Source organism: Branchiostoma lanceolatum, chromosome 13 (assembly GCF_035083965.1).
Source record: "Branchiostoma lanceolatum isolate klBraLanc5 chromosome 13, klBraLanc5.hap2, whole genome shotgun sequence".
Classification (NCBI taxonomy): Eukaryota; Metazoa; Chordata; class Leptocardii; order Amphioxiformes; family Branchiostomatidae; genus Branchiostoma; species Branchiostoma lanceolatum.
In genome coordinates this window covers 14457851-14479800 of record NC_089734.1, presented here as the reverse complement: position 1 = coordinate 14479800, position 21950 = coordinate 14457851, and the positions used below count along the sequence as shown (strand labels likewise).

General features: G+C 39.5%; 1 protein-coding gene across 1 annotated transcript in view; it reads left to right on the top strand.

The window, feature by feature from the left end:
- The window catches only part of LOC136447046 (autophagy-related protein 9A-like), a 42030-nt gene that overhangs the window by 1846 nt on the left and 18234 nt on the right, over nucleotides 1–21950 (top strand). Inside the window, exons 2-3 of the mRNA XM_066445723.1 lie at nucleotides 18727–18853; nucleotides 19482–19528. Of these exons, the coding sequence (XP_066301820.1) occupies nucleotides 18742–18853; nucleotides 19482–19528 (159 nt within the window). The 5' untranslated portion in view covers nucleotides 18727–18741. The remainder of the gene's footprint in view (nucleotides 1–18726; nucleotides 18854–19481; nucleotides 19529–21950) is intronic.

Here is a 21950-nt window from a genome sequence, read left to right as displayed (position 1 = left end):
AGTAAGGGACGACAAGATCCCCAACGATAGAGGGTTGATATAGATTTGTTATTTAATGTGATGTTGGATTAGAAAGTGTTGGAATCGATAATATTGGGGATGGTTTTTGTCGCTAATGTTGGTTCCCTATATATTTCCTAGTTTCGGGTTAAGTGTGACCATTTTGATTGGAGGGGTTGTTTTTTGCCACTCATTTTAGGTGTAAGAGATGAATTTTTTAGTGTGGTGGTGTTGTGACCTTGCCGTTGGCACAAATGGACACAAGACCCACTGTACTAAAGGACGAGCAAGGTCCACTGAGCATCATGTTGTTGTGGTCTCGTCGAAAAGTAAGGGACGACAAGATCCCCAACGATAGAGGGTTAATATAGATTTGTTATTTAATGTGATGTTGGATTAGACAGTGTTGAAATCGATAATATTGGAGGTGGTTTTTGTCGCTAATGTTGGTTCCCTATATATATTACCTAGTTTCGGGTTAGGTGTGACCATTTTGATTGGAGGGGTTGTTTTTGCCACTAATTTTAGGTGTAAGAGATGAATGTTATTAGTGTGGTGGTGTTGTGACCTTGCCGTTGGCACAAATGGACACAAGGCCCACTGTACTAAAGGACGAGCAAGGTCCACTGAGCATCATGTTGTTGTGGTCTTGTCGAAAAGTAAGGGACGACAAGATCCCCAACGATAGAGGGTTAATATAGATGTGTTATTTAATGTGATGTTCGATTAGAAAGTGTTGGAGTCAATAATATTGGGGGTGGTTTTTGTCGCTAATGTTGGTTCCCTATATATATTACCTAGTTTCGGGTTAGGTGTGACCATTTTGACCGGAGGGGTGTTTTTTGCCACTCATTGTAGGTGTAAGAGATGAATGTTATTAGTGTGGTGGTGTTGTGACCTTGCCGTTGGCACAGATGGACACAAGACCCACTGTACTAAAGGACGAGCAAGGTCCACTGAGCATCATGTTGTTGTGGTCTCGTCGAAAAGTAAGGGACGACAAGATCCCCAACGATAGAGGGTTAATATAGATTTGTTATTTAATGTGATGTTGGATTAGAAAGTGTTGGAATCGATAATATTGGGGGTGGTTTTTGTCGCTAACGTTGGTTCCCTATATATATATTACCTAGTTTCGGGTTAGGTGTGACCATTTTGATTGGAGGGGTGGTTTTTGCCACTAATTTTAGGTGTAAGAGATGAATGTTTTTAGTGTGGTGGTGTTGTGACCTTGCCGTTGGCACAAATGGACACAAGGCCCACTGTACTAAAGGACGAGCAAGGTCCACTGAGCATCATGATGTTGTGGTCTTGTCGAAAAGTAAGGGACGACAAGATCCCCAACGATAGAGGGTTAATATAGATTTGTTATTTAATGTGATGTTGGATTAGAAAGTGTTGGAATCGATAATATTGGGGGTGATTTTTGTCGCTAACGTTGGTTCCCTATATATATTACCTAGTTTCGGGTTAGGTGTGACCATTTTGATAGGAGGGGTTGTTTTTGCCACTAATTTTAGGTGTAAGAGATGAATGTTATTAGTGTGGTGGTGTTGTGACCTTGCCGTTGGCACAAATGGACACAAGGCCCACTGTACTAAAGGACGAGCAAGGTCCACTGAGCATCATGTTGTTGTGGTCTCGTCGAAAAGTAAGGGACGACAAGATCCCCAACGATAGAGGGTTAATATGGATTTGTTATTTAATGTGATGTTCGATTAGAAATTGTTGGAGTCAGTAATATTGGGCGTGATTGATCGGAGGGATGGTTTTTGGTGCTAATGTTAGCTTACGACCACATCAACGATAAAGAAATGACACAAAAACAAGGATTCCCGCACACTTAGCAAGGTGCACACTTACCGTCATAAAACTGACTGATTGTGACATCATAATATTGGCTAATTACTACGATCCTTACTGAAGGTCTCTATTGCTCTTTTGACTTAAACTTCATTGCCTTTGAAATCTATTGTCTTTATACTGTCTAACTCTACTCACAGCATTGATTACTTTATCTCTTTGCTGCAGTTCACTTAAACAAACAAATAACCGTCAAAGACGTCAAATAATTATAATTATGGCACAACAATAGCAGACTAATTTTAAAGTAACCGTTCCAAGTTTGGTAAGGAGTTGCACTGTAACTTCCTGGACATAAGTGACGGAGTGAAATGTTACTGCAGCTTGCAATTGCATACACATTCGTATGGGGTTTCCACCATTCGTACATCCCGTTTGATTTGAGCTGTCGTCGGTCAGGTTAATCACTTGTATTTTCTTTGATATACATACAAAATCAGCCGATAAAATTTGCACACTGAAATAAACAATAGTATAGACAATACGTATTCGTTTCGATGAAATAACCGTGGTGGACAACATGTGCACGTCAGTGTGTGAATTCTCAAAATCGTGTCAGCTTTTCTCTGGCTGTAACAGCGCAATCATTTGGCTGCACATGGCTCTGATGCTGGTCTGGCATCCCCCTCCCCCGTGGCCTTCCTCCTTCATGTTCTTGGCGACTCTAGAAGTAGATGGTTGATTCTGTGGAGAATTTGAACATAAATATGGATGGCATTGTGTCTTGGGACAAATGAAATATTTTGATGAACCTTCGTGGTCTGAGAGAGTTGAATAAATTGATGTTAGAATTTCTACGGTTTAAAGAAAATATTAATCTGATTTAGTACACCCATGTGACACACTTACTTACTCTAAGTCTTCCTATAGTATGTATGGCAAGCCGGAGACATGAAATGTAATGATTCATGTCAAATAGTTTCCTATAGTTGAAAGTTGACGATGCTGTCTCATGAGCAGTTTCAAAAATAGTCTAAATCTGATCAACAACAAAAATCTACACAGGTAAGACGATTGAAAGTTACATAGTATATGCAGACGATATATGAACTGTTTTGCATTATTTATGCAAATTGGACATTCATTTGAAAAATCAACATTTAGTAATGCATGTTCTTAATTGACATATCCAAAATATGTGTGGAGACTTACGTTTTCTCTAAAGCCCATATATATATATATATATATATATATGTCCCCTAGAGGCCTGGTGAGCCCCAGTTTTGGGACAGAAATAGTCAGGATAAAAAAAGGGGTTATCTAAGCCAATTAATTGAATATGGACGTGAGAATTGCCGGTACAGTTATCTGAAGTGACATTTCCATAAATTGTATGAGATTGGGTCATGCATACAGATTGCCGACCTGAACAGGATGTTTCTCTTCATCTGGATTACACATATGACAACATTTACGGATCAAAAGAAAAAATACAGATGATTTGTTCATGTTTAGTATGAATTATGCAAAATAACGTTTGGATTTGTCTTTTTTCGATATCAAGCGATGTCCGTGTTCTCCTTCCTTACACATGTAACACGATTTAAAACCCTATAATGAATGCATATGATTTATGAACTGTTTTTGCATTATTTTCATTTGTAAAATTAACATTTAGTTTTGCATGTTCTTGATTGACGTATCCAAAATATGTGTTGTAGAGGTGCTGGTATGCGTCGTTTGGAGACTAACGTTTTCTCTATAAACCATGTCCCCTAGGCCTTAAGGTCTGATGTTTCCAGTTTTGCGACAGAAATAGCTGTGAGAATAAACAAAAAGGGGTTATCTAAGTCAATTCATTGAATGTGGACGAGATAATTGCTAGCACAGTGATATCTGAAAAGTGACATTTCCATGAACTGAATGATATTGAGTCATACAGATTGACGACTTAAATGGGAAAAGATATTGGATATCCCATGTTGTTTCTCTTCATCTGGATTACACATGGGACAACATTCACGGATCAAAAGAGCAATACAATACAATACATTTTTAGTACGAATTATACAAAGCAACGTCTACTTTTGTATAAAAAAAAACTTGTGTGTCCCAGTTTTTGGACAGAAGAAGTCGTGAGAATAAACAAAAAGGGGACGGGGACGGATACGCAAACGCACGACTGCTGTGAAAAACATAAACTTATCTGCGAAATTAATAAAGCGAGTCCCAAGTACCTTAGCTGAGCTCCTTAGTTCCTCCCGCGCCTTTGTCGCACATCGGTCTGCCTTTTTCCACCTATCTCGCTTACTTGATTGTATTACGTACCTTCGTTTTCCGCTCACGATGTCTTTACTTCCGCTCTTCAGATGCTGGCTTTGGCTACTTCTTTCTCACCATGTTGTCATGAGAAGTTAGAACTCTCTATAATCGCTAAAAATGAGTTGTTTTCTAACACACACAAAAATACTGTTTGTTCTCAGACGTCTAGACACCATTGTAGCTGTGACCTTTCTGCTCGCTCTGCCTCAGACGGAAGACCACAAGGCCGGTCATGTAACTTATACCCCCATGGGTGCTTCCATGTTGCCGCTAGAGCCCTATTGTGCCCCAGTTTTGGGACAGAAATGGTCAGGATAAACAAAAAGGGGTTATCTAAGCCAATAAATTGAATACAGACGTGAGAATTGCCGGTGCAGTTATATCTGAAAAGTGACGTTGCCATAAACTGTATGACATTGGGTCATACAGATTGACGACCTGAATTGGAAAAGATGTTGGATATCCCACGATGTTACTTTTCATCTGGATTACACATGTGACAACATTTACGGATCAAAAGGAGAATATAGATGATTTGTCCATCTTAAGTATGAATTATGCAAATTAACGTTTAGTTTTGTAGTTTTTCTATATCAGCGATGTTCCTGTTTACTTTTAGTACACAGGTAAGACGATTGAAAGTTAAATACTATATGCAGACGATTTATGAGCTGTTTTGCATTATTTATGCAAACTAGTCATTAATTTGCAAAATTAACATTTAGTTATGCATGTTCTTAATTGACATTTCAAAAGTATGTGTTGCACAGGTACTAGGTGCCAGTATGCGTCGTTTGGAGACTTACGTTTTCTCTAAAGCCCATGTCCCCTAGAGGCCTGGTGTGCCCCAGTTTTGGGACAGAATAGACGTGAGAATAAACAAAAAGGGGTTATCTAAGCCAATTTAATGAATACGGACGACATAATTGCCGGTGCAGTGATGTCTGAAAAGTGACATTTTAATTAACTGTATAATGGAAAATGAAGATTGACGGTCTTAATTGGGAAAGATATTCGATGTCCCACGCAGTTTTTCTCATCTGGATTACACATGTGACAACATTTACGGATTAAAAGAGGAATACAGCTGATTTGTCCATTTTAAGTATAAATTATGCAAATTAATGTCACACGATTGAAAGTCCTTCAATGAATGCAGATGATTTATGAACCGTTTTGCATCATTTATGCAAATTAGACATTTATTTGCATAATTTAGATTCAGTTATGTATGTTTTTGATTGACGTTTCCAAAATATGTGTTGTAGTACTTATACAGGTGTGGGTATGCATCGTTTGGAGATATTCGATGTCCCACGTTGTTTTTATGTTTAGCCATACCTAGTATGGCTCAACATATTGTTATGTTGAGCCCATAAGTATGGGCTCAACATATTGTATTTGTCTGGTTCTTCTTCTTCTTCTCCTCCTCCTGACAAATCTTCAAATGGCTACTACTCCGCCATTTCTTACCCAACCGACCTGAAATTTGGCATGGAGGTAAAGATGGCGAATACCCAAAGGCCCTTTTTTAATCGTTTTGAAACAGGCCTTAAAATCATTTTTATGGAGGTTTTTTGGGGCATTTTTAGGCAATTTCTATATTTTTGGCCTGGTATTACAAGCAAATGGCCTGGAATTCGGCACAAGGGTGCCTGGGACATGTCCCTACAGGATTTCAATCACATTTCTGGTGTACATCACTTCAAAATGCTTCGTATGGGGGACTTTTGGACCCATTTTCAGACCAAAAACGGGTCAAAAGTGCTGTCCCCGTTCCATGTTCTATCTAAGAATCCATGTTCTATCTAAGGTTCCGGGCGTTCCATTTGCTGCTGGCCAAAGAACATGAGTTCTTTTCTGGTTAACTGAGGTCATGTTGCAGGTAAACACGCAAGCCTTTGCAGTAAGAAGCTCTTGCCGTCTCGCAGTGTAGTAGGGGTGGCGCAGATCCCGAAATTTGTTCTCCGGCCCCGTCAAAACCGAAAAATGCGCCAAATTCAAGGCGTACGATCTGATACATAACGGTCAAAAATCGCTTATAATTTTATACCAGTAGTTAAAGAAGGTTTTTAACTCAATATCTGTGAAGGATTTACTAAAATACCGTCAACCATAAGCGAGAAATCGCCCATCGGGTTACGCGCATTTCGCCCGCGGGAGCAGGTGCACCCGCTTCCCGGTCACGCACTTGGGGAGGGCCGGCTTCGCGCCGATCCAAATACGGATCGTTACGTCACTCGTAAACAAGAAAACTAGTCGCCAATTTGTAGCCAGCATTACGATCTACAAAATGATGTAAGTGGTCAGCTTGTGCGACTTTCATTGGTGAAAATATTCACATTTTGATTTTTCAAATCGAAATTCCGGATGGAGGTACCCCTTAAAAAAAATTTCGACATTGGTATCGTTGGAAAATTCAAGAGATTGTTGTTATTTTGGTACCAAATTCGCATATATTCGAGCCATGGTGGGCTCCGTAATCGGCTGATACTTTTAAAATTGCGAGCCAGTTTTGGGAAGGAAGCAAGATGGTGGACGGCGGCCTGGGCGCTACAGACCGCTGTAGTTCGGAGCCGATTACGTCGGCATCGGGCCAAAATACGGGCACTTCTACCACCCAAATGCCAGGTAATGTCTTTTTACAAGTATTTACGTAGTTTTATGTGGGTTTTGGGTTATTTTTATGTCAAATTTGACCGCATGATTATCGGTAAACACTGTTGTTTTTGTATGCCGCATGGTAGCTCAAATAATTTGAATTTGCCGTTTTAATACGTGGATTTTCGTGCCAGTGGTTGCATGTATGATTACTATAAATCATTTTCAACGCCCTATGGATGCATTTGGTTCCTGTTTTTTTTGCTAGTGCCGTAATCTAAACTTAAAATGCAGAAAACTGTACTTGCTATCCTCACCTTCTGACGTCACTGCTAGGGGGAGGGGGCGGCGGGATGCCCATCTGTCCTCTACTCGAGTCGTAGTTTCCGTTGTAATTTATTTTATGAGTAGAAGTATAAACCTCACTTGACAGAACTATGCTGGTCTGTTAAGTTTATTAAGTTGTTACATTTATAATGAATGATAGCCTTTATTATTGTATGCAATTACCAGTACTACTTAGTATAAATGTATGGTAGCTAATGGAGGAAATAAAGTACCTAAGTATCCAAGTTTCATATTTATCTCATCATAGATTGTTTGAAATGTGTGTCTGCCATGAATGTATTATATAGTTTGAATTTCAACAGACGTTTTCTCTTTTGACACAGGAATGAAGAGAGTGAAGAGGAGGAAAGTGATGAAGAACCAACAGAACTGCCAGTGAACTAGAAGACGAGACTAGATATAATTTCTATTTGCCGTAAATAACTGTAGTTTTGGTACATAACGAAAGAGAACTTCAGTAACTTCTACCCTTGTAGTGATCAGCATGTGTGTCTTGGTTATCTCAGCTGGATAGAGAAACCATACAAAAAGTAGATTTAGCTTTTGTAGTTGATTCAACTGTAGAAATAGTTCCAGACCAGGGAAGCAATGGCCACCTGTTCCATGATCCAGTTGTCTGATTCCCGTAAAATTGAAATATAATACATGTACAATACAATAAATACATGTACTTTGCCACTCAACTGCCCTGCAACAAGAAACGAAATTCCTGCAGTGAAAAAAGGGGAAGAAATGAAATGAATGCTGGATATTGAATTGTCGGACCAATATTGCAGATTGTACAAAGAATGATATCAGTGTGTACAAATGTCAATATATAGCATTGGGTAATACATGTAGTTCAATATTTCTGGATCAGATTATATTTTTGAGGCTAAAATTGGAATCAGCATGTGTCTAAACCTCTGTGTACCACGTTTTTTTCTTTTGGTGTATCTTCAAGTATAAGGAAGATATGCAAGTTGCATATTTAATTAGCGGATGCACATCTTATTACCTCAGGAAATCAATTATTCATCATAATTCATAATTTCTGAAGCAGATGTATAGATTTTATGGCCGCCATATTTAGATTCAGCATGTTACAGAACCCATGTATGCCAAGTTGTTTCCTTGTATATTGTACGGTTACAGAGATATCGCAATCTTGCATATTTAAGATGTCCTGTGCCCATGTCCATTTTTTTCCCACTTTTGGTGATATTTTGAGATGAGAAATCTAAAGAAACGATGAAGGCAAAGCTACAAGCTTTAAGGACTTGTTAATATCATTGTAAATAAAGAGAATGCAGCTTATTTGGTGCTTCTATTGTGAATTATTACTGAGTTATGACAGTTTTAAGATATTACATTTTAACGGTTTTTACGGATTCCGGAGAATTTGAGGACTAATTCTCAGACCTTTGAATGGCCGTAACTCGCTAACGGTATGTCCGATTTTGTTGAAACAAAAAACATTCTGTTTCTTTCACAAATACCTATCAGATGACACCAAGTTTAAAAAGATATGAAGAGTTTGAAATTTTTTGTTTTTGCACGGGTGATTCTGGAACAGTCAATTTATGCATCGGGAGGGAGATTGGCAAAGTATGATGCTCTCGCAAATGTTGCCTTCCAACATGCAGGTAATATTTCGATTTGCCCAGGAGTTATTTTGGGACAGCCCACTTCTTGCATGAGGAGGAGTATGGGCGAAACATGCTGAATTTGCTCTTAAAGCAAATGACGGCCAGTCTAGTTTTTGTTCATTATGTTGAGCCCATAAGTATGGGCTCAACATATTGTATTTGTCTGGTTCTTCTTCTCCTCCTGACAAATCTTCAAATGGCTACTACTCCGCCATTTCTTAACCAACCGACCTGAAATTTGGTGTGGAGGTTAAGATGGCAAATACCCCCAGACCCTTTTTTAATTGTTTTGAAACAGGCCTTAAAATCCATTTTATGGAGGTTTTTTGGGGCATTTTTAGACAATTTTTATATTTTGGGCTCCTGTGCCCTGGTATTGCTAGCAAGTGACCTGAAATTCGGTACAAGGGTGCCTTGAACATGTCCCTACAGGATTTCAATCACAATTCTGGTGTACATCACTTCAGAATGCTTCATTTTGGGGACTTTTGGACCCATTTTCAGACCAAAAACAGGCCAAAAGTGGTATCCACGTTCCATGTTCTATTTGCTGCTGACCAAGGAATCCATGTTCTATCTAAGGATCCCCGCGTTCCATTTGCTACTGGCCAAAGAACACTGTTCTATTTAGGTCACCTGAGGTCATGTTGCAGGTAAACACGCAAGCCTTTGCAGTAAGAAGCTCTTGGCGTCTCGCAGTGTAGTAGGGGTGGCGCAGATCCCGAAATTTGTTCTCCGGCCCCGTCAAAACCGAAAAATGCGCCAAATTCAAGGCGTACGATCTGATACATAACGGTCAAAAATCGCTTATAATTTTATACCAGTAGTTAAAGAAGGTTCTTAACTCAATATCTGTGAAGGATTTACTAAAATACCGTCAACCATAAGCGAGAAATCGCCCATCGGGTTACGCGCATTTCGCCCGCGGGAGCAGGTGCACCCGCTTCCCGGTCACGCACTTGGGGAGGGCCGGCTTCGCGCCGATCCAAATACGGATCGTTACGTCACTCGTAAACAAGAAAACTAGTCGCCAATTTGTAGCCAGCATTACGATCTACAAAATGATGTAAGTGGTCAGCTTGTGCGACTTTCATTGGTGAAAATATTCACATTTTGATTTTTCAAATCGAAATTCCGGAGGGAGGTACCCCTTTAAAAAAAATTTCGACATTGGTATCGTTGGAAAATTCAAGAGATTGTTGTTATTTTGGTACCAAATTCGCATATATTCGAGCCATGGTGGGCTCCGTAATCGCGAGCCAGTTTTGGGAAGGAAGCAAGATGGTGGACGGCGGCCCGGGCGCTACAGACCGCTGTAGTTCGGAGCCGATTACGTCGGCATCGGGCCAAAATACGGACACTTCTATTACCCAAATGCCAGGTAATGTCTTTTTCCAAGTCTTTACGTAGTTTAATGTGGGTTTTGGGTTATTTTTATGTCAAATTTGGCCGCATGATTATCGGTAAACACTGTTGTTTTTGTATGCCGCATGGTAGCTCAAATAATTTGAATTTGCCGTTTTAATACGTGGATTTTCGTGCCAGTGGTTGCATGTATGATTACTATAAATCATTTTCAACGCCCTATGGATGCATTTGGTTCCTGTTTTTTTTTGCTAGTGCCGTAATCTAAACTTAAAATGCAGAAAACTGTACTTGCTATCCTCACCTTCTGACGTCACTGCTAGGGGGAGGGGGGCGGCGGGGATGCCCAGCTGCCCTCTACTCGAGTCGTAGTTTCCGTTGTAATTTATTTTATGAGTAGAAGTATAAACCTCACTTGACAGAACTATGCTGGTCTGTTAAGTTTATTAAGTTGTTACATTTATAATGAATGATAGCCTTTATTATTGTATGCAATTACCAGTACTACTTAGTATAAATGTATGGTAGCTAATGGAGGAAATAAAGTACCTAAGTATCCAAGTTTCATATTTATCTCATCATACATTGTTTGAAATTTGTGTCTGCCATGTGCATGTATTATAAAGTTTGAATTTCAACAGACGTTTTCTCTTTTGACACAGGAATGAAGAGAGTGAAGAGGAGGAAAGTGATGAAGAACCAACAGAACTGCCAGTGAACTAGAAGACGAGACTAGATATAATTTCTATTTGCCGTAAATAACTGTAGTTTTGGTACATAACGAAAGAGAACTTCAGTAACTTCTACCCTTGTAGTGATCAGCATGTGTGTCTTGGTTATCTCAGCTGGATAGAGAAACCATACAAAAAGTAGATTTAGCTTTTGTAGTTGATTCAACTGTAGAAATAGTTCCAGACCAGGGAAGCAATGGCCACCTGTTCCATGATCCAGTTGTCTGATTCCCGTAAAATTGAAATATAATACATGTACAATACAATACAATAAATACATGTACTTTGCCACTCAACTGCCCTGCAACAAGAAACGAAATTCCTGCAGTGAAAAAAGGGGAAGAAATGAAATGAATGCTGGATATTGAATTGTCGGACCAATATTGCAGATTGTACAAAGAATGATATCAGTGTGTACAAATGTAAATATATAGCATTGGGTAATACATGTAGTTCAATATTTCTGGATCAGATTATATTTTTGAGGCTAAAATTGGAATCAGCATGTGTCTAAACCTCTGTGTACCACGTTTTTTTCTTTTGGTGTATCTTCAAGTATAAGGAAGATATGCAAGTTGCATATTTAATTAGCGGATGCACATCTTATTACCTCAGGAAATCAATTATTCATCATAATTCATAATTTCTGAAGCAGATATATAGATTTTATGGCCGCCATATTTAGATTCAGCATGTTACAGAACCCATGTATGCCAAGTTGTTTCCTTGTATATTGTACGGTTACAGAGATATCGCAATCTTGCATATTTAAGATGTCCTGTGCCCATGTCCATTTTTTCCCACTTTTGGTGATATTTTGAGATGAGAAATCTAAAGAAACGATGAAGGCAAAGCTACAAGCTTTAAGGACTTGTTAATATCATTGTAAATAAAGAGAATGCAGCTTATTTGGTGCTTCTATTGTGAATTATTACTGAGTTATGACAGTTTTAAGATATTACATTTTAACGTTTTTTTACGGATTCCAGAGAATTTGAGGACTAATTCTCAGACCTTTGAATGGCCGTAACTCGCTAACGGTATGTCCGATTTTGTTGAAACAAAAAACATTCTGTTTCTTTCACAAATACCTATCAGATGACACCAAGTTTAAAAAGATATGAAGAGTTTGAAATTTTTGTTTTTGCACGGGTGATTCTGGAACAGTCAATTTATGCATCGGGAGGGAGATTGGCAAAGTATGATGCTCTCGCAAATGTTGCCTTCCAACATGCAGGTAATATTTCTATGTGCCCAGGAGTTATTTTGGGACAGCCCACTTCTTGCATGAGGAGGAGTATGGGCGAAACATGCTGAATTTGCTCTTAAAGCAAATGACGGCCAGTCTAGTGTTCTTCTCCTTCTTCTCCTGCCAAATCTTCAAATGGATTCAACTCCGCCATTTTTTAATCAACTGACCTGAAATTTGGCATGGAGGTAAAGAAGGCAAATACCCTCAGGTGATTTTAAAATTGCTTTGAAACAGCCCTTAAAATCATTTTTATGAAGGTTTTTTGGGGCATTTTTAGGCAATTTTTATATTTTTGGCTCCTGTGGCCTGGTTTTGCAAGCAAGTGACCTGAAATTCGGTACAAGGGTGCCTTGAACATGTCCCTACAGGACTTCAATCACAATTCTGGTGTACATCACTTCAGAATGCTTCATTTTGGGGACTTTTGGGCCCATTTTCAGACCAAAAACAGGCCAAAAGTGGTATCCCCGTTCCATGTTCTATTTGCTGCTGGCCAAGGAATCCATGTTCTATTTAAGGATCCCCGCGTTCCATTTGCCACTGGCCAAAGAACGCGTGTTCTATTTAGGTCACCTGAGGTCATATTGCAGGAACACACGCAAGACTTTGCAGTAAGAAGCTCTTGGGGTCTCGCAGAACTTGTAGAGAGAATTTTTTTTGCACGGGTGATTTTGGAACAGTCAATTTATGCATCGGGAGGGAGATTGGCGAAGTATGATGCTCTCGCAAATGTTGCCTTTCTACATGCAGCTAATATTTCGATTTGCCCAGGCATTATTTTGGGACAGCCCACTTCTTGCATGGGGAGGAGTATGGCTAAACATGCTGTATTTGCTCAGGGGCAAATGACGGCCTTTCTAGTTGTCATCTGGATTACACATGTGACAACATTTACGAATCAAAAGAGCACTACAGATGATTTGCCCATCTTAAATATGAATTATGCAAAACAACGTTTCCTTTTGTAATTTTTCGATATAAAGCGATGTTCCTGTTTTCTTTATTACACATGTCACACGATTAAACGTCCTATAATGTATGCAGATGATTTATGAACTGTTTTGCATTATTGATAAACATTACATAATCATTTGTAAAATTAACATTTAGTTTTGCATGTTCTTGATTGACGAATCCAAAATATGTGTTGTGCAGGTGCTGGTATGCGTCGTTTGGAGACTAACGTTTTCTCTATAAACTATGTCCCCTAGGCCAGGAGGCCTGATGTTCCCCAGTTTTGCAACAGAAATAGTTGTGACAATAAACAAAAAGGGGTTATCTAAGTCAGTTAATTGAATGTGGACGAGATAATTGCCGGTACAGTGACATATGAAAAGTGACGTTTCCATGCACTTTATGATATTGGGTCATTCAGATTGCCGACCTGAACTGGAGAAGATATTCGATATCCCAGGATGTTTTACGGACAACATTTACGGATCAAAAGAGCAATACAGACGATTTGTCTATTTTAGTACGAATTATGCAAATTAACTTTCACTTTTGTAAAGAAAACTTCTGTATCTCAGTTTGGGGACAAAAATAGTCGTGAGAATAAACATTAAGGGGACGGGGACGGACACACACACACACAAACACACACACACACACACGAACGCTGTGCAAAACATAACCTTCTCTGCGAAATTAATAAAGCGAGTCCCAAGTACCTTACCTGAGTTCCTTAATTCCTCCCGCGCCTTTGTGGCACTTCGGTCTGTCCTTTTCCAGCTATCTCGGTTACTTGATTGTATTACGTACCTTCGTTTTCCGCTCACGATCTCTTAACTTCCGCTCCAGAGGTGCTGACTTTGGCCTCTTCTTTCTCACCATGCTGTCACGACTTTCGACGAGAGGTTAGAAATCTCTACAATCGCTGGAAATGAGTTGTTTTCTAACGCAAAAATGCTGTTCGTTCTCAGACGTCTAGACACCATTGTAGCTGTGACCTTTCTGCTCGCTCTGCCTCAGACGGAAGACCACAAGGCCGGCCATGTAACTTATACCCCCATCGGTGCATCCATGTTGCCGCGGCCTGGAGAAGTCATTAATTCACACTAGAGTCTGGGAAACAAAAACCAAGCAGATGTCGGGTGGAAGCTCTATTAAATACTGGTACCGGCATTGCAGAAAGTTATACTAGTATTCCCTTTATGGTCCATGCTACAGCTAACATATGTCATGTTTGACCTGTAGGTACATTTTGGAAAGTTGAATACACCGAGATATAAATTATTCTAATGAGGGCCTCATGTGCATAATTTATGTTGAGCTGAAAATTGATATCCAGTCAAACTTCCCATCACAATTGTACCATCCTAACTTTGTCATGCCATTTGTGGTCTATATTGCCTAAAAGACCTAAAGTTTGGTCAGAACAAGATATAACATTGACGATGCATTAAGGGCAAGGGTAACGGATTAAGAGCTAGGGTGATGGATTAAGGTTATGGTGACGGATTACGGGTAGGCATGATGGATTAAGGGGAAAGGTGACGAATTCGATTCTCTGGTGACAGATTAACGGCTATGGTGACGGATTAGAGGCTAGGGTGATGAAATAAGGGCAATGAAGAGGGATTAAAGGCCTTCGTGACGGATTAAGGGTTATGGAGACGGATTAAGAGCAAGAATAGCTTATTAAGGTCAAGGGCAGTGGATTAATATCTAGGATGACGGACTAAGGGTTATAGTGACGGATTAAGGGAAATGATGACAGATTAAGGGAAAGGGTAACGGATCAAGGGCTAAGGTGACGAATAAAGGGTAAGGATGGTGGATTAAGTTAAAGGATGACGAATTAAGGGATATGCTAACGAATAATGGAATACAGTGACGGTATAAGGGCAATGCTGAAGGATTAAAAGCTCTCGTGACGGATTAAGTATTATAATGATGGATTAAGGGCAAGATTGACGGATTAAGAGTTATGGTGACGGATTAAGGGTTGTGGGGACGGATTATTGGCTATGGTGACGTATCAACGTTATGATGACGGATTAAGGGCTCGGGTGACGGATTAAGGGTTATTGTGATGGGATAATGGTAAGGATAACGGATTAAGACAAAGGGTGATGGAATAGGGTTTCTGGTGACGGATTAAGGGTTATGCTATCGGATAAAGGGTTATGTCGACGGATTAAGGGTAAGGCTGACGGATTAAGGGAAAGGGTGACAGATTAGGGTCTCTGGTGACGGCTTGAGGGAGTTGCTGATGGATAAAGGTTTATGGCGACGGATTAAAGTTTATGGTGGCGGATTAAGGGCAAGGGTGACGGATTAAGGGCTATGGTGACAAAATCAAGGTTACTGTGACGGATTAAGGGCTATGGTGACGGATTATTGCACTTCACAAACACTATGCAGCGCAAATGACAGCTTCTTCAAAAGCACATGTTTTACTTATGTAAAATATCATGCATTTTCTTGAAAATGTTGCCTTTGTACTTAATTCTGCGTCTGTATCTAAATGGGTCAATTGGTACAACCCCCCTTAGACTTAACATATTGACCTCACGTGTGAACGTGTGAACAACTGAGACTTATAATATTAATACTTTGTATTCATTATGCGAACTAGGCTCTGTAATTGTTATTTACACATCTTACACCTGGCATACATGTAAATAACATATCTTACATGTGTCAAAGTCCTGTTGTAGAAGATAGCGGGCTTGTAGGATTTCCTCATTATTTATGCTAATCAGCTCCAAATCTGAATAACTTACATTGCATTATGTTCATCTTTGTCTAAGCTTCATGGATATCTGTCTTTCCTTTATTCTGCAATCCTCTTTGAAAGATTTGAACAGAAAACACCCCTGCAGTTCCGAAGCAAGCTGCTAAGGGGCCAAAACTTACACCACTTCTTTCTTACAAAAAATTCAAAAGCGGGGTGATAATGCAAAAGTCCATTTTTTAGTGAAAATATTCTTGACCTATTGCGTTTTAACTGAAGGTATCACCGGAAGAGCTCATTCTGCGAAAATATACCGTTTCAGAACAGTCAGTTTTTGCAAGGGAGGGAGATGAAGTGAAGTATTCAGGCATTTCAATAATTTGATTGCAAATGTAACCTTTCCAGTTATGTTCATCTCTCCCCAGATTAGTTACACTAAAACGCAAACCTGTTCATATTTGCTGAAGCAGCTAATATTTATCTCTAGTCTTAACTTACGTCTGCTCTAGTTTCTGAATAGCTTATTCTTCTGACATATAGAAACGTCAAATATCATTTATTTGTAGAATTCCTTTATTGTAGTTTCATAGGTTGATGTTAAACCTAAAGTTTCCATGGACAGGTGTTCAACAAACCCTTTGTTACTTTGTCTGTATTGTGCGTTCAATATGTAACAATGGGCATTGTAATGATAGGATAACATCTTCTTTTTTGAAATTGTGTCACGTTCAGTTGTCAGTGGATGAGTCATGTCTAAATGAAGTACACTGTCATGTCATTATGCAATCACTTGCTGGTTGTCGTCTGCAAAAAATGGAAGCTGGTCAATTTGTATCATTAGCATAATAATAAAATATGACATCCCAGCATGATTTAACCACCCTGGGAACACAGTACCACTTGATGGCCAACATAGCTATTTTGGGATCAAGTATTAGTCAGAAAGCCTTTTGAAAAGGTACAGCCCAATGCATATATGATATTCCTACCATAATTTCAGGTAAGATAGATTCTTGGCATTTTCATCTTATAAATCTAGATGTTAAACCAAGAGATAAGTGTTTTTCGTATTGGTTCAAACTTCATCTGAAGAGTTCTTGATTGCGTCTGTCTAACCTATAGTGTGTAGAAGTGATGATTCCAACTTATGAAATGGACTAGATTTCAGGCTAATAAATACATTATTTTGATAATAAAGATACCTCTTACGCCAAATTTGTCTGTCCTGCGCAAGGGCATGACATTCCAGATAGATCTGTATCTTTAGAGAAGATAAAGACATGTGACTGAAGCCTTTTTTAAGTACAGTTTGGTAAGACCGAAATGAAAATGGTCTGTAGCTGTTGGTTGACATGTGATGTACAGGTAACAGGTGTGAGAGATGGGATGGCAGCTGACCATAAATCACCTGATCCAGCAGGTGGTATCATAGCCTAGATGTATAGCTGTGTACCTAAACAAATTTTAGGTTCAGGTACAGGTACATGGGTTTAGGTACAGGTCCGGACCTGAACCTGTACCTAAACTACATTTTGTACTTGTTCAGAAAATGGTATACGTAGATTTCCAATAAGGACAAAAGCATGTTTGAACTGGTTACAACATAGTATTTAATTGTGCTAAGTATTATTTTTATGACTCCAGCCTTGCAGATGTGTTTTCTGTGCTGGAGTATAGTACTAGTAGTAGTATGGATGTGGCTTTAACTCCCACAGTAATTTCATAGTAATTCTATATGTCAAAGTGGCCATCCCCTGAGTCAGACTTGACCTGATTAGTACAGGTCCAGTACCGATACAGCAGGGTCAGGTATTTTGGACCTGTACCTAATTGATTGTACCCAGTACTGTATCGGTACAGTGTACCTGTACACAGCTCTACCTGGGTGCCATGATGCCATCTATCTTACTTGAAATTACGAGAGGAGTATCATGTATGCATATGGTTGCCGTTATGTACAGTACTTGACCAACAGGCAGCGGGCTTTCTGATTTACTAGCTCCAAAAAAAGCTAGGTTGGTCATCAAGTGTCTCTCTGTTCTCAGGGTGCTTAAATCATGCCGGGATCTCATATCTTGCTAAATGCAAATCATAAAAATTTATCTACCCTTGCACAGACGACAACTAGCAAGTGATTGTGTAATGTCATGACAGTGTACTTCATTTGGACATGACTCATCCACTGACAACTGACAAAGAAGATGTCACTTTATCATTACAATGCACATGGTGTATGATCAAATTTGCAGGGGGTGATATTAAAGCATGTAAATATTAATCACTATCCGTAATAAGCCTTGATTAGTTGACGAAGATAATGTGTTCGTGGAACTCTAGTTCTATATATGATTAAAGAGTAGAATTTCTAGGTACAAAACAAGGGCTATATGCAGAGATAAGGAAATATTCAGCACTTTCACATTTATATTGAAGTTAACTAAATTTTGTTGATTTAAACCTTCAACCTGCTAATGTTAACATTTGGCACCAAACTTGTAAAACACTTGATACACCAACATAGATGACATGTGGCGTCGTGTGGCGCAAGTGTAGAACGTGCGGCTGTCAAAAAATGGGACCTGCGGGATCTAATCCCGGGTTGTGCCCAGAGACATGTCCGAACTTGCACCCCGACGTTGTGCCCTTGGGAAAGGCACTTAACACGACTTTCCTCACTTCACTCAGGTGTAAATGAGTACCTAGCTCATCAAGGGTTAGAGACGTCCCTCGGATAGGACGTTAAATGGAGGTCCCGTGTTTGGGGAGAGCCACACCCCGCGCACGTAAAAGAACCCACCACACCTTTCAAAAAAGAGTAGGGGCATGCCCCGGTGTGCGATGGTCCAAATCTTACAGTCCGGTCTGGGATGACATCTTGAAAAGGTGATAGCCACCTGTTATGCCAATCCTTCCACAAATGTGGTAAATCGAAATAGATAAATAAATAGATGACATTTATTCTGATAATTCAGGTGTTTTATTACACTGTTTGTGTAGATCTAGAAACCAAGGATGGCGCAGCTTGAGACCAGCTACCGTCGGCTGGACTCCTTCTACGATGAGGAGATGGACAGTCCGCCCAACGAGAGGGAACTTCTGGTGCACGCCGTGGACAGCAACAAGGGTAGGCAACACCATGATCTAAAGAGGGGAAAACGGGTGGGGGGGGGGGGCATGCCCTGACCATGTGCCCCCTTAGCCTGGGGAGCAGATTCTGTTACAAGCATAAGATTCTGATTGACCAGGGATGCTTCTAGGTCACAGTTGAAGCCCGTCTGACAGTTATTTTGCCCCTCAGGAAGCCAAAGAATTCCCCATTTTAACTTAAAATATATGAAAAAGAAATGAAAAAGATTAAAATTATGCCAAATCAGGAGGTGAGTTTGCCAAGATGACATTCATTTGACTGTACTATTTGAGCACTGTGGCTGTCTTGTGTATTTTTCATCTGATCATGAGAAACTATAGTTTAGGGAGGTGTTCTCATTATATATAGGGTAGAATAGCTTAAACTTTATTGTAGGGATGACCCCATTGTCACCAAAGGTACAGTACAACACTATTCATTCTTGTGGACAAAAAATAATGCTGCTGAATAATAATATTTCAAAACACTCACTTTGATCATGAAACACAATGAAAATCTCTGCTGATAGGTCCTGTAAAATAGAAGTGTCTTTTTGGAATTTTTTGATATTTTCATCATAAATGGATTTCTCTCTTACTCATTTGCCATCTTTTTTTCTGTACAGCTCATCGTTGGAACCACATTGAAAACTTGGATGACTTCTTCACAAGGATATCCTTTCTGTTTTCAATAACTAAAGGAGCTTTGATGTTAGAGAATTATGTATCAAGCTGTATGTACTTTATCCCAAGAGAGTGAAGTTTTTTTTTTGCTTGTCTGTACATGTGTGTCTGTTTAATGTGTATGTGTATATATGTGTCTATGTGTGTGTGTGTGTGCAAGTGTGTTTGTGTGTGCATGTGTCTGTGTGTTTGTGTGTGTGTGTGTGTGTGCATGTTTGTGTGTAGGGGTGGGTACCGGTACAGAAAATTCAGGATCGGTCCAGGTCCAGAGGGTGAGGTCCAGGTTCGGACCTGGACCTGTACCTGATTATAGTAGTGTAGCAGTACATCATATTTTGGAGAGTGATTTACTTGATTGCAAGTATATGCATGTGTCGGACAATAACGCCATGTCTGGAACCATATGATTTCTTAGGCTCGCACTGTCTTAAAATTAACAAGAGTTCTACGACCTCATACCTTCGCGAAATGATTTTGACCTTTATGACTGACGTATTAGGAGTGTTTTTCATCAATCAAAAATCATACCAGTTGATCCTCCTCACCCAAATAACATAAGTTGTCCAAACCTCCTTGTTATGATTATGAGCTTAACAAAGAAGGTTATGCTAACATTTTTCATCAATAATGCAAATAAGCTCCTTATTAGCATAATTTGATTCAATGGTGTTCACATTCACACAACTTCTAAATGCAACAAGTATGAAATTGCCGTTATTTACTAGTATGGAATGATAGTAGTTTCTCATGAATTATGCAAATTAGGCCTACATTTGCATAATTTCTATCTATTGACATTCCTCTCTTCCTCAGTTACAAATGTCACATATTTGAATAGTCATATCATGGAACACAGCAGGTTTTTAAAATTGCCTCATTAATTATAATCTGATTTGCATAATTATCATCCAATCATACAAAGCATCACATAAGCTATCTACATACCAAAAATCATGACCATCCATCAAGCCCATCTCGAGTTATATTATTTTCTCATTAATTATGTAAATGAGGTTCTCATTTGCATAGCTGATATCTATTAATATTTCTCTCTTCCTCAGTTACATATGTCACATGTTTGCGAGTCCTATCATGGAAATTGATGAATGTATAGACTTTCCTCATTAATTATGCAAATTAGTTACTGATTTGCATAATAAGTATCCAATCATGTACATCATCGCTCAAGCTATGTACATGCAAAAAATCATGACCTTCCATCTAGCCCTTCTTGAGTTATTCCCTTTCAAAGTCTGAAGCAAAACCTACCCCTGCAGTTCCAAAAAAGTTGCTAGGGGGCCCAAACCTATACCACTTACTCTCTGCCCAACGAGCTATCTACCACTCAAAAATCAGTTCCATAGCATGTCCACAACACGAGATATCATAACAGGAAGTTCCGCTGCAGTACCGTAACAAGCCGATAGGGGGCCCAAAATCTAATCATTTTCAGGTTTCATCGAGACCTACCAACATACCAAATACCAAGACAATCCTTCCAAGAATTCTCGACTTATCGTGTTCACTAACAGACACACAGACATGCTCGGTATTCCCATGCTGTGGCACTGCATTAATGACTGTTCTTACTCATATAAGGCCGTGTATATCCAACTTTGGTCAAAATTTGTATGTTTCAGTCTTTTAATTGGTGTAAGGAGATATCTTTGTGGTTTGGTTTCACATGCTCCGAGTGGACTCTTCCAGGCTGGGAGTAGGTCAAAGTTGACGATTGTTTTCGTCTGTCAGCTGTTACGAGAGAACGAGATGGTCAACTGTCTATTTTCTTTGCATGATTCTAAAGTAGACAGATGTGGCTTTCTGGTGCATAATAATTTTTGGGGCTTGCAATTAAGGTGAATCCTTTTCTGAGCCCTTGTTTTAGTGCTTTAAAGCATTACTGCCTATATGGGCAAGCCTATCTCTTGTATCTGCCCTACAGCTGGCTGATAGCCAATTTGTCCCTGGCAGTACATGTAACTGACGTTTCCTGCCTGCCTCATGACCCCTCATGACCCCTCATGACCAACTTTGCCCCCCATCTACCCGTATCAATATCCCCTGAAACAATACAGCCCACACATCGCAACCAGAACGCATAGTAAAGCATACAATTGAACACATATTTACACTTTTCTCGTTAATTATGCAAAACACTTCGCCCAAAATCTAATCATCTTGAGATTTGCCACATACACACCGACACACCAACTACGACAACAAACCATCCAGGCGTTCTCGACTTATTCTGTTCACTAACAGACACACAGACAAGCACCGTCGAATAACCTACTCGACGAAACCATTCGTCGCGAAGGTAACTATACTCGCGTCGTCGTGTGTTGACTCATCCTTTAGGTGTTTCTAGATAAGATTCACAGCTAACATCTTCGAAAAAGAGCAACCACGAC